We start from the raw sequence: 12,528 nt of genomic DNA, 5'->3' as shown, positions 1-12,528 counted from the left end.
GCCTTACACTGGCTCCCCTTCCCCTACAGAATCCTTTTCAAACTCCTCACCACCACTTACAAGGCTCTCTCCAACTCTACTGCCCCTTATATCTCTAACCTCCTCTCCATTCACACTCCTGCCCGCTCCCTGCGCTCGGCCAACAACCGCCGCCTCTCCACCCTTATCTCCCTCTTCCCACTCCAGAATCCAAGACTTTTCCCATGCAGCCCCCCTTCTCTGGAACGACCTCCCTCGTTCCATCCGTCTCTCTCCTACTCTGTGCTCCTTCAAACGTACACTCAAAACTCATCTCTTCCTCAAAGCCTACCAACCATTTACTTAACCCCCATCTCCTCCTTTTGCATGTCCTCCCTTCTCTCCTGTTGCCTCAACTGGCTCCTCTTGTGCCTGGTCTGTTTACCCTCCCTTAGGATGTAAGCTCGTATGAGCAGGGCCCCCTCCCCTCCTGTCTCCATACCTGTTCTTCCGCTCCGTCTTTACTGCATATGACTAGCCGGAGTTTCTGAAGTATTGGTACTTTTTGTTCATTGTTCTGTATGGTTTCACCCTGTATAGTCTACTGTTAGTACTGTGTGCGGCGCTGCGGATACCTTGTGGCGCCTAACAAATAAATGATAATAATAATAATAATAATAACATAGGCCGAGTATAATATGGGCACGTTCCCACCAATACGGCTGCGGCAAAGCAGCATGGAGGTGCATTTATGCCTGGCAGGAGCCATATCTTTTATACCTGCTTAGAGGGCAGGTGCAATTACACGCTGATGATGATGGTCTCCAGCACTAGCTAGCTGCTGCTGACAATTTTTTTGATACTTTCATTAGTATGCGAGAATTCTATCTGTTGTATTATATCCAGACTAACAGTGAATGTGTTTTAAACTATCAAAACAAATGTTACCAAACATATAATCATCATCATCATTATCAACATTTATTTATATAGCGCCAGCAAATTCCGTAGTGCTTTACAATTGGGAACAAACAGTAATAAGACAATACTGGGTAACACATACAGACAGATAGGTAAGAGAACCCTGCTTGCAAGCTTACAATCTATAGGACAATAGGAGTTAGAAACACAAGGGCATGTGCTACATCATATTGCACAATGGACCAGCCAGACTGCAAAGGTAAAAGTACTGAGTGGGCTGTGTGTGTTGCAATATTGGTCAGAAGGTTGTTGTCTTGCGTTAGCTGTGTAGAGGATGGTAATAGGGTAATCTAGGGAAATTAAGATGATGGTTGAGGAATATCATAACCTTGAAGGTTTGAAGACTAGAGGAAAGTCTTACTAAGGGTGGGAGGGAATTCCACAAAGTAGGTGCAGCCCGGAAAAAATCCTGTAACCGAGAATGGGAGGATGTGATGAGAGTGGAGGAGAGACGTAGATCTTGTGCAGAACGGAGGTGTCTAGTAGGGATATATTTCGAGACAAGTGAGGAAATGTATGTTGGTGCAATTTTGTTGATGGCCTTGAATGTTAGTAGAAGAATTTTATATGGGATTCGTTGAAATACAGGCAGCCAATGTAGAGACTGACAGAGTGGCTCAGCAGAGGAATAACGGTTTGTAAGGAAAATCAGTCTAGCCGCTGCGTGCAAAATAGATTGTAGGGGTTCAAGTCTGACTTTGGGAAGACCAGTAAGGAGGGAATTGCAATAGTCGATGCGGGAGATGATGAGTGCATGAATTAATGTTTTTGCAGTGTCTTGTGTCAGATATGTGCGTATTCTGGAAATGTTCTTTAGGTGTATGTAACATGATTTAGATATAGAGTTGATGTGGGGAATAAACGACAGTTGTGATCTGATTGTGTATATGTTTATTTGGGTATATGTATGCCTGGCGTAAAACTGGCACATATGTAACAGATGCAGAGCTGGACTCATCTTACGACTCGGCATATGGGGTAAATATGCTATTTTTACAGGAAGCCTTTTTAGAGTAAATTATGCCCAATATGGGTCCAGCTCAGCATCAGGCCCTTAGTTTCTTAATAGCAATAAAAAGTTCCAGTAAACAAGGGCAAAAAATGTCACACACTTAGGCTGGATGCCGAGTTTGATGTACACCTATTAGCCGCTTTTTATTGGCTGATTGTGGATTCACCTCTGAAGCTGATAGGCGCTTTCTTCATTTATAGTATTTTGTGAGTGTATTTTAGCAGGTTTTTATATTTTTTCTTATTCAAACACTATAGCGATTATGCATTTTGCTATCAAAACTAAAGGGTTTTTTAAAAGTGAAATACAAAATTGGATGTAAGTGTATCTGATGTATGCCTGACGCAAACCTGGTGCAAATGCAACCGATGCGGAGCTGCTTACATTTTGGGAGGCAGCCATCTTTTCATACTGCTTCTTTTTTGTAAACACCTTTGCATAAAAAAATGCAACTCAACATCACCCCTTGGTATCGTTTACTATAACAATATTATTAAAGTGTGTTTCTTTGCTCCTTGGCGAAAATTTTCAGATTCTGGCTGCAGACAATGGCTTAGTTTTGTAAGTAGGTGAAAAGTATTTATTAAAATATTAAATAAAATAATCAAATAAAATAACATCAAAGACATAAGGAAACACCAAAGGGTGTTAAAGTAGTGAGATCACTAAATATGGATAACCGGCACAAAGGGTTCAGACAATTTTTATTTTTAACTGTTTCATTTGTTGTCTGTGCTTTGGCAGCCACAAGATTTTATAAATGTCTGTTTGACTTCCCCTGGTTAATAAAATGCAGACCTTTAACACACCTTGTGCTAGAAGATGATCATTTCTCCTAATAGGTAATCTTATTCTTGAGATGAATCTTTACAGGTCAGTCCAGCTCCTTGTTCACTCCTAGATACCATTTATTTAAATGCTGTCCAACTCCTGGACACATAAGTGCTTTGCATGTTCACTCTCCATCCAGGATTCCTCTGTCTCAGTGACTCATCTGTCACTATGAAGGACTACAAGAGCGTGTTAAGTGTGTACATCACGGCTTACATGTGAGTGAAACAATTTATCAGCAAAGTAGATTAAAGCTCCATGCCTCGACACTGGCTGGAACAATCCACACAGGACACGCAGCACCTCAGCAGCTGTTAGAAAAGTGCTGCAGCTGGCGTGGTGTGTTGTGAGAGCCTGTAAGAGGAAATAGATAAAGAACAGAGAATTCTAAATGCACAGGTTCCCTTCAGACATTTGCATGCTGTTTGACAGTGTGACTTCTGGAGCTCTGCTTCTGATATCTCCATCATCGATTGAGAAGAGAACAGGAAAACGTAAGTTGGTGCCATCTAAATTCTTGCTTTAAGGAGAAAACAGCTATTTAGGTAAATACAGGGGGTGGAAAATCAATTCTAGCAGGAACAAAGACTGCAGATGTAAAATATTGTTAAGACATATATATTCTAGTAGAGCAAGTGGATAAAACATATGTAGTTGAGTATCTTCAAAACAGGGTTTCTGTGAAACAATATTAGATAAACTCTTATAAATATAGCGATGGTGGATTTTTTTTCCCATTAGTCAGGTTTAGAGTCTTGTAGAAGAGTAATTATGTTCCTATGCTGAATCCTTAATGTCTTTGAAATCCTTAAAGTGGCAGACCTCATTTATTCTCAGAGCCTGGCAAGGGAATACATTCATCTGTAATTAAAGATGGTGTAAATGTTTCTTTGACATAGCAATGTTCCCTCCTTGGTAAGCAGGGATGCAGACATGTTCCTGGGAAAGGGTATTAATGGGAAGAGACAGATGATGATACGGATTAGTTATATTTATAATTATTATATTTTATTTATATACCGTAAAGATATTACAGTCAGTGAATGTTCAAATATTCACGGCACTTTCTGTCCAAGTGGATTTTGCAATCTAATTTCACTAACACATGCACACAAAGGTATACCTACACACACTAGGACAATTGTAGTTAGATGGTAATTAACCTACCAGTATGTTTTTGGACCATGTGTGGAAACTGAACACTCAGGGAAAACCCACATGAACACGGATAGAACATACAAACTAAGCGCAGATTGTGCCCTAGTCTGATATAAACAAAAACATTTCAGTCAGTAAAATTAAAACAGATGCCTATTAAATACATCTTTTACTTCTTTATTAAGGTTGGCATTTAAATAGACTATACACTGCAGCATAAATTTTAATATGCCATGTTAAACTATTCTTAGAACTTGTGAAATGTTTAATTTAAAAGTTATTGCTTACATTTTTTTTTCAAAATAAGTTAGTTATTGGGTGGTGCAGCTCCATTTGTGTCTATGCACATGTGTCATATTTCCCCTCAGTAGATCAATGCATACTAATTCCCACTCATACTGAAGTACATCTGTTGCCTACAGGCCACCATTTTGTTGGCCGAACCAGTGTTCTTGAGAATGTGGCCTTGTAATTCATTAGGAACTAATGACATCACTGAGGCCGCAGTAACTTAATTGTCCTCTGAGCCTCATGTTACATTAATATCACTAATTCCTAATCAGTTGATAAGCTGCATTATCATGAATATTGGATGAGACCACAAAATGGCTACTTCAACTGTGTGTTGGTCAGATCCTCTTCAATAAGCAGAAAAATAATGTTATTGGTGCAAAATAGTATGTGTCCATATTGTGTTTACATCTTTGGGAAAAGTTGGTTTTGAAAAGTCTGTTTGCCTAGTAAATAATGTAAAGCAGAGATGGATATCAGGCAATCAGAAGTAAGCATTCAGACCTGAAAAGTGCTATAATGGACACTAGCATATTGATTATTGTAGATCCCATGTCATAAAAATATTATTGTAGCCTTTTAACTGATAGAATATATTTCTATTTCTTTCTAGTATTGAATAGTTGTCTTTCATCTGTTCACATACTTGCCAAAGTGATGTAAAAAGTGGTTCTAAAAAACACGTCAACTGAACTTCTGAAAATATTTTGATTTGCATTTCTGGAAGAGAAATGTTTTCAAGCAGCATAATCATTTGAATGAAAGCAAATTATAGCTGTCTCTATCTGTCATTCATCTCTTATGCAGTACTCTTTGATTGCATTGATTGAATGTGGAGCAGAGAGAAGTATGACAATAGCAAGAAGCACAGACAACAGGGCCATTGCACAATTTTATTTTTTACAACTTATACTGTTACAATATGTTAATATAATCCTATCCTCAACAAACTATTTGTTTCGTAATCAGTCACTGAAAAAAAGCAGAGGTTCAAAATCATAATCGTGTGTGTGTGTGTATATATATATATATATATATATATATATATATATATATATATATATATATATAGGCACAACTCTACAAAGTATACAGGCAAAGGTTCTGCAGTGAATGTTCTCTATAAAGGTCATTTATTAGCTTTGATCTCTCATGTGACTAAAGCCTTTAGGGGAAGATTCTCTAAGCCTATTGTAGTACTTCTTGAAACAATCATCTTTTACAAGTAAGCGAGAGGATATGAATGGGGCAAAGTGGTGTCGCATACAACCCCATTGTTGCAAGAGATAAATGACAACTTGTCTGCTGTGTATTCCAGCTACTTTGGAAGATGGTCTTATTGTGCACTGTAATCACTTTGGAGTGAAAATTGTGATATGTATTTTGATGATCTTGGGGTGAGAGGCAAACTCTCCTTGAGTGGACATTGGTTTAAAATAAGTATGATAGTTGATGATGAAACAAAGGTCATAGTTAAAGTTCCCTTTATTTTAATGTGGAAGTTCCAACATTGTTGTTCATTTGAAAAACCTGTATGTCATAGTGCATTATTCTGCTGCTGCATATTTGGGTGACCATATCACCTGATAAACCTGAAATGCACAACATTTTACAACCAAAGAGGGTACAGTGTACCTAACAGTGCTTAACTGGCTGTAATAAAATTACATTTGATTTTAATACTGCCCAATTGTTTATTGGTTTGTACCAGTTGCCTATAGTAATGAATTAATCCCTTTTACGTAAAAAATAATGTTTAATATAAACTCCAAACATGTGTTCTGCTTAATGAATCCCTTCACTCCTCCATCTCCCCAGATATAAGATCCACCCACAATTGATTGGTTGGAGCTTCTATGGGAGGAACAACCTGGCCAGACAGAGGTTAGGATTAGATTTGTAGCACATTGGTGTGAGTAGGATAAGTATTTGCATAGGCAAAAAGCCTTAGTTCTTCTGTGGTAGCTTCCTTTAAATAGCATATTGGTGAAATGTTTCAGTGGCTTTAATGGTAAAAGTGAACTGATTTATCGGATCTGATTGCAAAGTTTGTTAATCTGCACATCGATTTGTCAACCCAGTGATCAAGACAGCGTTTCGTAAAGTGGCTGTACAACATCTTACAGAAGTGGCTTGGGCAGGGCTAGCCTTCTCGAAAATGTTCCATTCAATTCTCTTGGGGTAGTTCTGGAGGTGGAGCCAACAGGCTGTACTAATAAACATCTATTGTTTCACACAGAAAATATAATATTGTTTTGCCGTCTCTGTAGTTAGTTCACTTACAATGACACTGTCGCTACTAATAGCTGTTTATGTTTCAAATCTTTTAGGATTCATGTCATTTTGACCTGGCTGTTCATAATACATGCATTGTTAATACTGTTAATTCTGTTTTGGTACAATTTATAAAATATTAAAACAGTTATTGAGCAAAATTATGGAAACAACTTCACAAACAATATATGAGTGTTATGCTAGTAGGAAATATGCATATTATCATAGGTGCTCTTAAAAATATTGTGATGATAATGACAAGTAAGGAATACAAATCTTACTTAGTTATTTAGTTTCGAAAAAGTAACCTATTAGACCACATAGCGACAATGTAGAAAACATCATTTTTTGGGTTGTAAACAATTGTTTGACTGCTGGACGACATAACAACAACATGACTTAGCGACAAATCTTATTTTCTAAATACCATTTTTGGTCTATTTACCAAATCATTTGCTAATATATACAAATCAGACCCGTGCAATGCCGGGTGACCCTGCTATATATATAATTATCCGAGATTTGGGGTTCTGAGTAGATATGAAACACGACTCGATTCTTTGCACCACAATCGGATCTGAAAGTGAGAGAAAATGTAATTTCCAGGAAAATATCGAACCAAGACATTATACAAAAAAGTGCATTATTACACTTCCAGTTAATGCATTCCAAGCTGCACCGCATTCCGTTGGCGTGTGCATTTGATAGTGGAGGTGCGTTATTGCACCTCCTTGATTAAATAGCACCACCATAACCCCACAAATAAATTACTAGCACCCACCTTTAAATAATTAGCACCAACCCACAGTCCACCATTAAATTAAAAGCCTACCTCCCACCCAAATTAAAGTAGAGAACGCCCACCGCCCCAGCAATAAATAGCATTTACGTTTAATAAATATACATTTCCCGCAACCATAACTGCCATTAAATAATTCATATTCACATTTAATAAATAGACCTCATTCTTCCCAAACTCACCCCAAATTCAATTAATAGCCCCCAAACCCCCCATCTTAACTTAATAGGCCCCGCTATTAAATTAAATTGCCCCACCATCAGCCCAGAAACAGAATCGCACCCATTATTTAGCTAACACCTACCTCACACCCATATTGCATTGCCACAAGCCCCCTTTGCCATCACATACACACTACATTGCCACAAGCCCCCTTTGCCAACACAAACACTACATTGCCACAAGCCCCCTTTGCCAACACAAACACTACATTGCCACAAGCCCCCTTTGCCAACACAAACACTACATTGCCACAAGCCCCCTTTGCCATCACACATATTACATTGCCACAAGCCCCCTTTGCCATCACACACCATTGCCACAAGCCCTGTTTGCCAACACACAACATTACATTGCCATCAGACCCCTCCCTGCTGCCCTCACACACAAACACACAACATTGCCATCAGCCCCTCCATGCTGCCCTCACACACACACACACACATCACATTGCCATCAGCCCCCCTGCTGCCCACACACACAATATTACCATCAGCCCCCCCCCTTGCTGCCCTCACACACACATTGACATCAGCCCCCCCCCCCCACTGCACACACACAATGTTGCCATCAGCCCCCCCCTGCAGTCCTTACACACACAACATTGCCATCAGCCCCCCTTGCTGTCCTCACACACAGCCAACAGCCCCCCCCACTGCCCTCACACACATAGCCAACAGCCCCTCCGCTGCTCACACACACATAGCCAACAGCCCCGCTGCTCACACACACATAGCCAACAGCCTCCCACCCGCTGCTCACATACAAATAGGCAGCACCCACCCCCTGCTGCTCACACACATAGCCAACAGCCCCCCCCCCCCCCGCTGCTCACACACATAGCCAACAGGCCAGCTCTGCTGCTGCGCTCGCACTTACCTTTCAGCAGCTTCCAGCGGTGCTTCTCTGCTCACATGGGACGGCATCTGTCACATGGTGCACTTCCCATGTGATATCTAATTCTTGTGTGGTAGGCCGCACATAGGGAGGAGAGGCAACTGATCCGCGGCCATTTGAAGGAAGTTGGCTGGTCCCGGGGAAGGGGACCAATCACCTTCCTTGCTTAAAAAAAAATGCAGTAAAAAAAATAACCCCATCAGTCGGCCTCATTAGGTCACCAGCCTACCGGGAAATTTCCAGGTAAGGCCTATGACCAATCCGCCCTGCTCATAGAGAGTACAAGGGAGCCATTGTCTCATATATTTTGCAATGATAAGCAGAATATAACCTTTTGATGAATGATGAGCTGCAGCTGAAGATAATCTGGGCTTGCATAAAAAGTCAGGGAACTGCATGTTTTTTTTTAATATCTGTCTTTTATGTTGTTCTATGTGGCTGTCTTGATAAAGTTCCAAATGTAGAAATGTAGGACCAAAACGTCGACTTATAATGTGAGATATGGAATTAAAAAAGTGCCATGTATTTTTGCTGCTATTCTATCAAATTAGTCAACCAAAATTAGTGAAAATGTGGACAGTTTTGAAGAGATTATTAGAAAATAGACTGGAAACGACTGTAAAGGAATGTTAATGCTACAAATAATAATATAGGAGCAAAACAGCTCAAACTCACATCATCTTTCACAATTTTCTTCACAATTTTTTATTAAATCCAGATTCAAAACCAAAACCAAAAACGTTCAGTATTGTTGGGCAAAACCTGTAACAAAACCAAAACACGTAGATGTTTTTTAACCAAAACCACATCCAAAACCAAAACACAGGGGTCATCGCACATATATATATATATATATATATATATATATATATATATATATATATATATATATATATATATTACAGCTGTAAGTAGAACTGTTAGCTGGGAAGCGCTAGTTTTACATTTCTAGCTATGGCCCTGTCCAGTGATTCAGTATTCACTGATCACTTGCCCGTTTATAGTCGAGTACATCAATACCTTCACTTTTTCTTTTACTATGTCATCCTATTTACAAATAAGGTTGATTTTTGGAACCTTAAAATAGGGTTAATATTACACTTTCTTTCGATTTGTTACACTTGTTGTTACACTTTCTTTCGATTTATAAAATAAGGGTTAAACAATACATTTACCATAATCCTTCTTCATAAGTGTTAACATTAACAATCACTGTATGATATGACATTAATTTAGCACCACAGTTTCTTGCACACCTTTTCTTCTGGCGGTGATATAACTACACTAATCTGTTGCTATAAATTCAATAGGAATGAGCTTTTCATACTGTTTTCCCTATTTGGTTGTTGTCTATTTACTATCTGCCAGACAAGAGCACATTCTTTTAGCTCACCCCATAATCTATTACTAGCCTTAATAGTCTTTCAAATTGTATGTATTTTCAAAGTTACTTGCTGTGTCAATGCCCATACATTCTGCTAATTGTGACTCTTTCAGTCTTCTCAGTTCATCTGATTCACTTATAAATCATGTTACGCTTGATTCTGCTGTTTATTAATAATTTACTTTTCTCTGATTCACTTATCTTCTACAATACCTTACATTGGCATCAGCAGAGACCAGGCGTGAAACTGGTCTGCTCAGGGCCTGGCTGGGCTGGAGGGCAGGGGGACATCTGCCTCGCAAGCCATTCTCATAGTGAGCAACCTTGGCTCGGTCACATGGGCACCTGCATTTTTTTTTCTTTAAATTGTTCCTAATAGGCTGCTGAGACATTAATCAAGGCAGTACTGAAGGTTGTGTATCTTTAATTAACCTTTAGGTTGAATTTAGGTCCCACCTCCTTTCATCTGATTGTCTGTCCACACTCCAGACTCTCTGAAGACCCACCCACTTTCGTTTCACACATGTTTGCATAGAACGGTCTAATTCATAAATATTAGACTATAAATATGGTTCTTCCAGAACGGGAAGCCATATCCCTGATGAAGTCTTAGGACAAAATAAATAAGATGGCTTCCCATACTGTTTCTTTCTCAATTCCCATTCAGTGGTTTGTGATTTGTGCCTCCATTGAGACAATGGCTTCATTTTGGACGCCTGTATTAGAGACAATTGTAATGTGGACATCTCCCAGCCAGGCCACTTTCTCATTATCTTTCAGCCGCATTTGTGCTAGCCGATAATCTCATGACCTATGTTTGTAAGTAGATTTTATGTTTTAATAACATGATAATTTAAATACTATACAAGGATGGCCTGTTTTGTCTTCTCTTTTATTTTAGGACACTGAATATTGGATGACCTACAAATCCACATTGCTTCAGCTCCAGGCAAACCCTTGGTGATGCTCTCATTTCCCTAATGGACTTTTGGTAGTAAATGTATCAAGCTGAGAGTTTTCCAGCGGGTTTGAAAAACCAATCAGATTCTAGCTATCATATATTTAGTACATTCTACAAAATGAAAGCTAGAATCTGATTGGTTGCTATAGGCAACATCACCACTTTTCAAACCGGAAAACTCTCAGCTTGATACATTTATCCCTTGATGTTGTATACTTCACTTTTTGTGCTGTGTGTGTGTGTATATATATATATATATATATATATATATATATATATATATATATATATATATGTTAACCCGTGCATGATACTCATGCATTTTTTTGTCAAATAATGTCAGTATACCAAATTTCAGGTCATTCGGATGAGCCCTTTCTGAGAAAATAGTTTTTTCCACACACACACACACTAACATACGCCGCTACACATGCAGGGGCAGATCTAGAAAATGTTTGTTCCCCGGGGGGATGTTAGGGCGGGGCGATTTAGGCCTCGCCCCTTTCCGACTTTTGAGGCTGCCGGGGGCTGCACAGTATGTGCAGGTCCGCTCGGCAGTGACAGGCAGGGACAGTGTGCTGCCCGGCTGCTCTGATTGTGTTTAAAACACAATCAGAGCAGCCGGGCAGCACACTGTCACTGCCAAACGGACCTGCACATACTGTGCAGCCGTCGGCAGCAAACCCCTGCTAGGGGGTGGCGATTGCCCCGATCGCACCCCCCTGGATCCGCCACTGTACACATGTGTGTTCATGAGGTAAAATTACCTCACGAAAATGAGTTTGACCCCTCAACTCGTCAGTAATGTCAGTATACCAAATCTCAGCCCTTTTTGAGGTTTTTTTTCCACACACACTAAGAATTTAGTAGGTCAGTTAACCCGTGCATGATACTCATGCATTCTAGTCAAGTCAAGCTACTTAAGGTGTTAAAAACTCCCCACTGTCACCCCCGGCAACCACCAACCACTCCCAACTGTCACTTCTCCTTCAAGAAATATATGTCAGTGTATAACTCTGCCCAGCAGGTGGCGCTGCAGCTTGTTTTTTTGTTTTTTCACACACACCACTAGGCATTTATATAGTAGATATGCACATATACATACACAGTACATCAGTTTCAATAAGCGTTCCCTGGCAGTGCTCAGGAATTGATTGCTCATTTTTTGTTTGCACTGTGAATCCAGCCATGTTGTGATAAAATAATGGTATCCTTTTATGGTATAATAGCATATCCGTGCCATGGCTGCTAGTTCATCAATGCCTAAAACATTATCTTTAATCTAGACTTCATAATCACCAGCATTGCTTTCTTCTTGCCTGCCTCCAGCATATATATATCAGACAGTATCATCCTCACTGTCCTGTTCTTGAAAATCACATATACAATTTAAGATATATGCATTTGTGAACGTTGCATTTGAGAAGTTAGTAATGAATATTTGTCCTCATTTCCTTGCTGTATATAGTTGAATGACTGCATTATAAGAAATATAACAGGTATAATATAATTAATCCCACTATCCAACCTTCTAACAACTTTGATTAAATTATCAAAAGATCTCAGCAGTTTACAAAGGTCCTCGTCATTTGCCATTGTCTTGAGTGGAACAAAAATTGGCAAAATATTTTGCAGTTTGCATTTCATAGTCATTGATATTGCACTAGACCAAGGGTAAGCAACCTGTGGCTCTCCAGGTGTTGTGAAGCTACAAGTCCCAGCATGCTTTGCCAGTAGATAACCAGCAGATAGGGGGCAAGGCA

The 12,528-nt window shown here is 39.5% G+C and overlaps 1 protein-coding gene across 5 annotated transcripts in view; it reads left to right on the top strand.

Moving 5' to 3' along the window:
* The window catches only part of ARHGAP24 (Rho GTPase activating protein 24), a 706,220-nt gene that overhangs the window by 283,698 nt on the left and 409,994 nt on the right, over positions 1-12,528 (top strand). Inside the window, exon 1 of one of the 5 annotated variants that reach the window (XM_075203150.1) lies at positions 3,070-3,276. The exons of the other annotated variants lie outside the window; for them this stretch is intronic. Within the exon in view, the coding sequence (XP_075059251.1) occupies positions 3,174-3,276 (103 nt within the window). The 5' untranslated portion in view covers positions 3,070-3,173. Of the gene's footprint in view, positions 1-3,069; positions 3,277-12,528 lie in introns of those variants that run through there. 5 annotated transcript variants of the gene reach the window in all.

Source organism: Mixophyes fleayi, chromosome 1 (genome assembly GCF_038048845.1).
Source record: "Mixophyes fleayi isolate aMixFle1 chromosome 1, aMixFle1.hap1, whole genome shotgun sequence".
Lineage (NCBI taxonomy): Eukaryota > Metazoa > Chordata > Amphibia > Anura > Limnodynastidae > Mixophyes > Mixophyes fleayi.
This window is presented reverse-complemented; position numbering and strand designations above follow the sequence as displayed.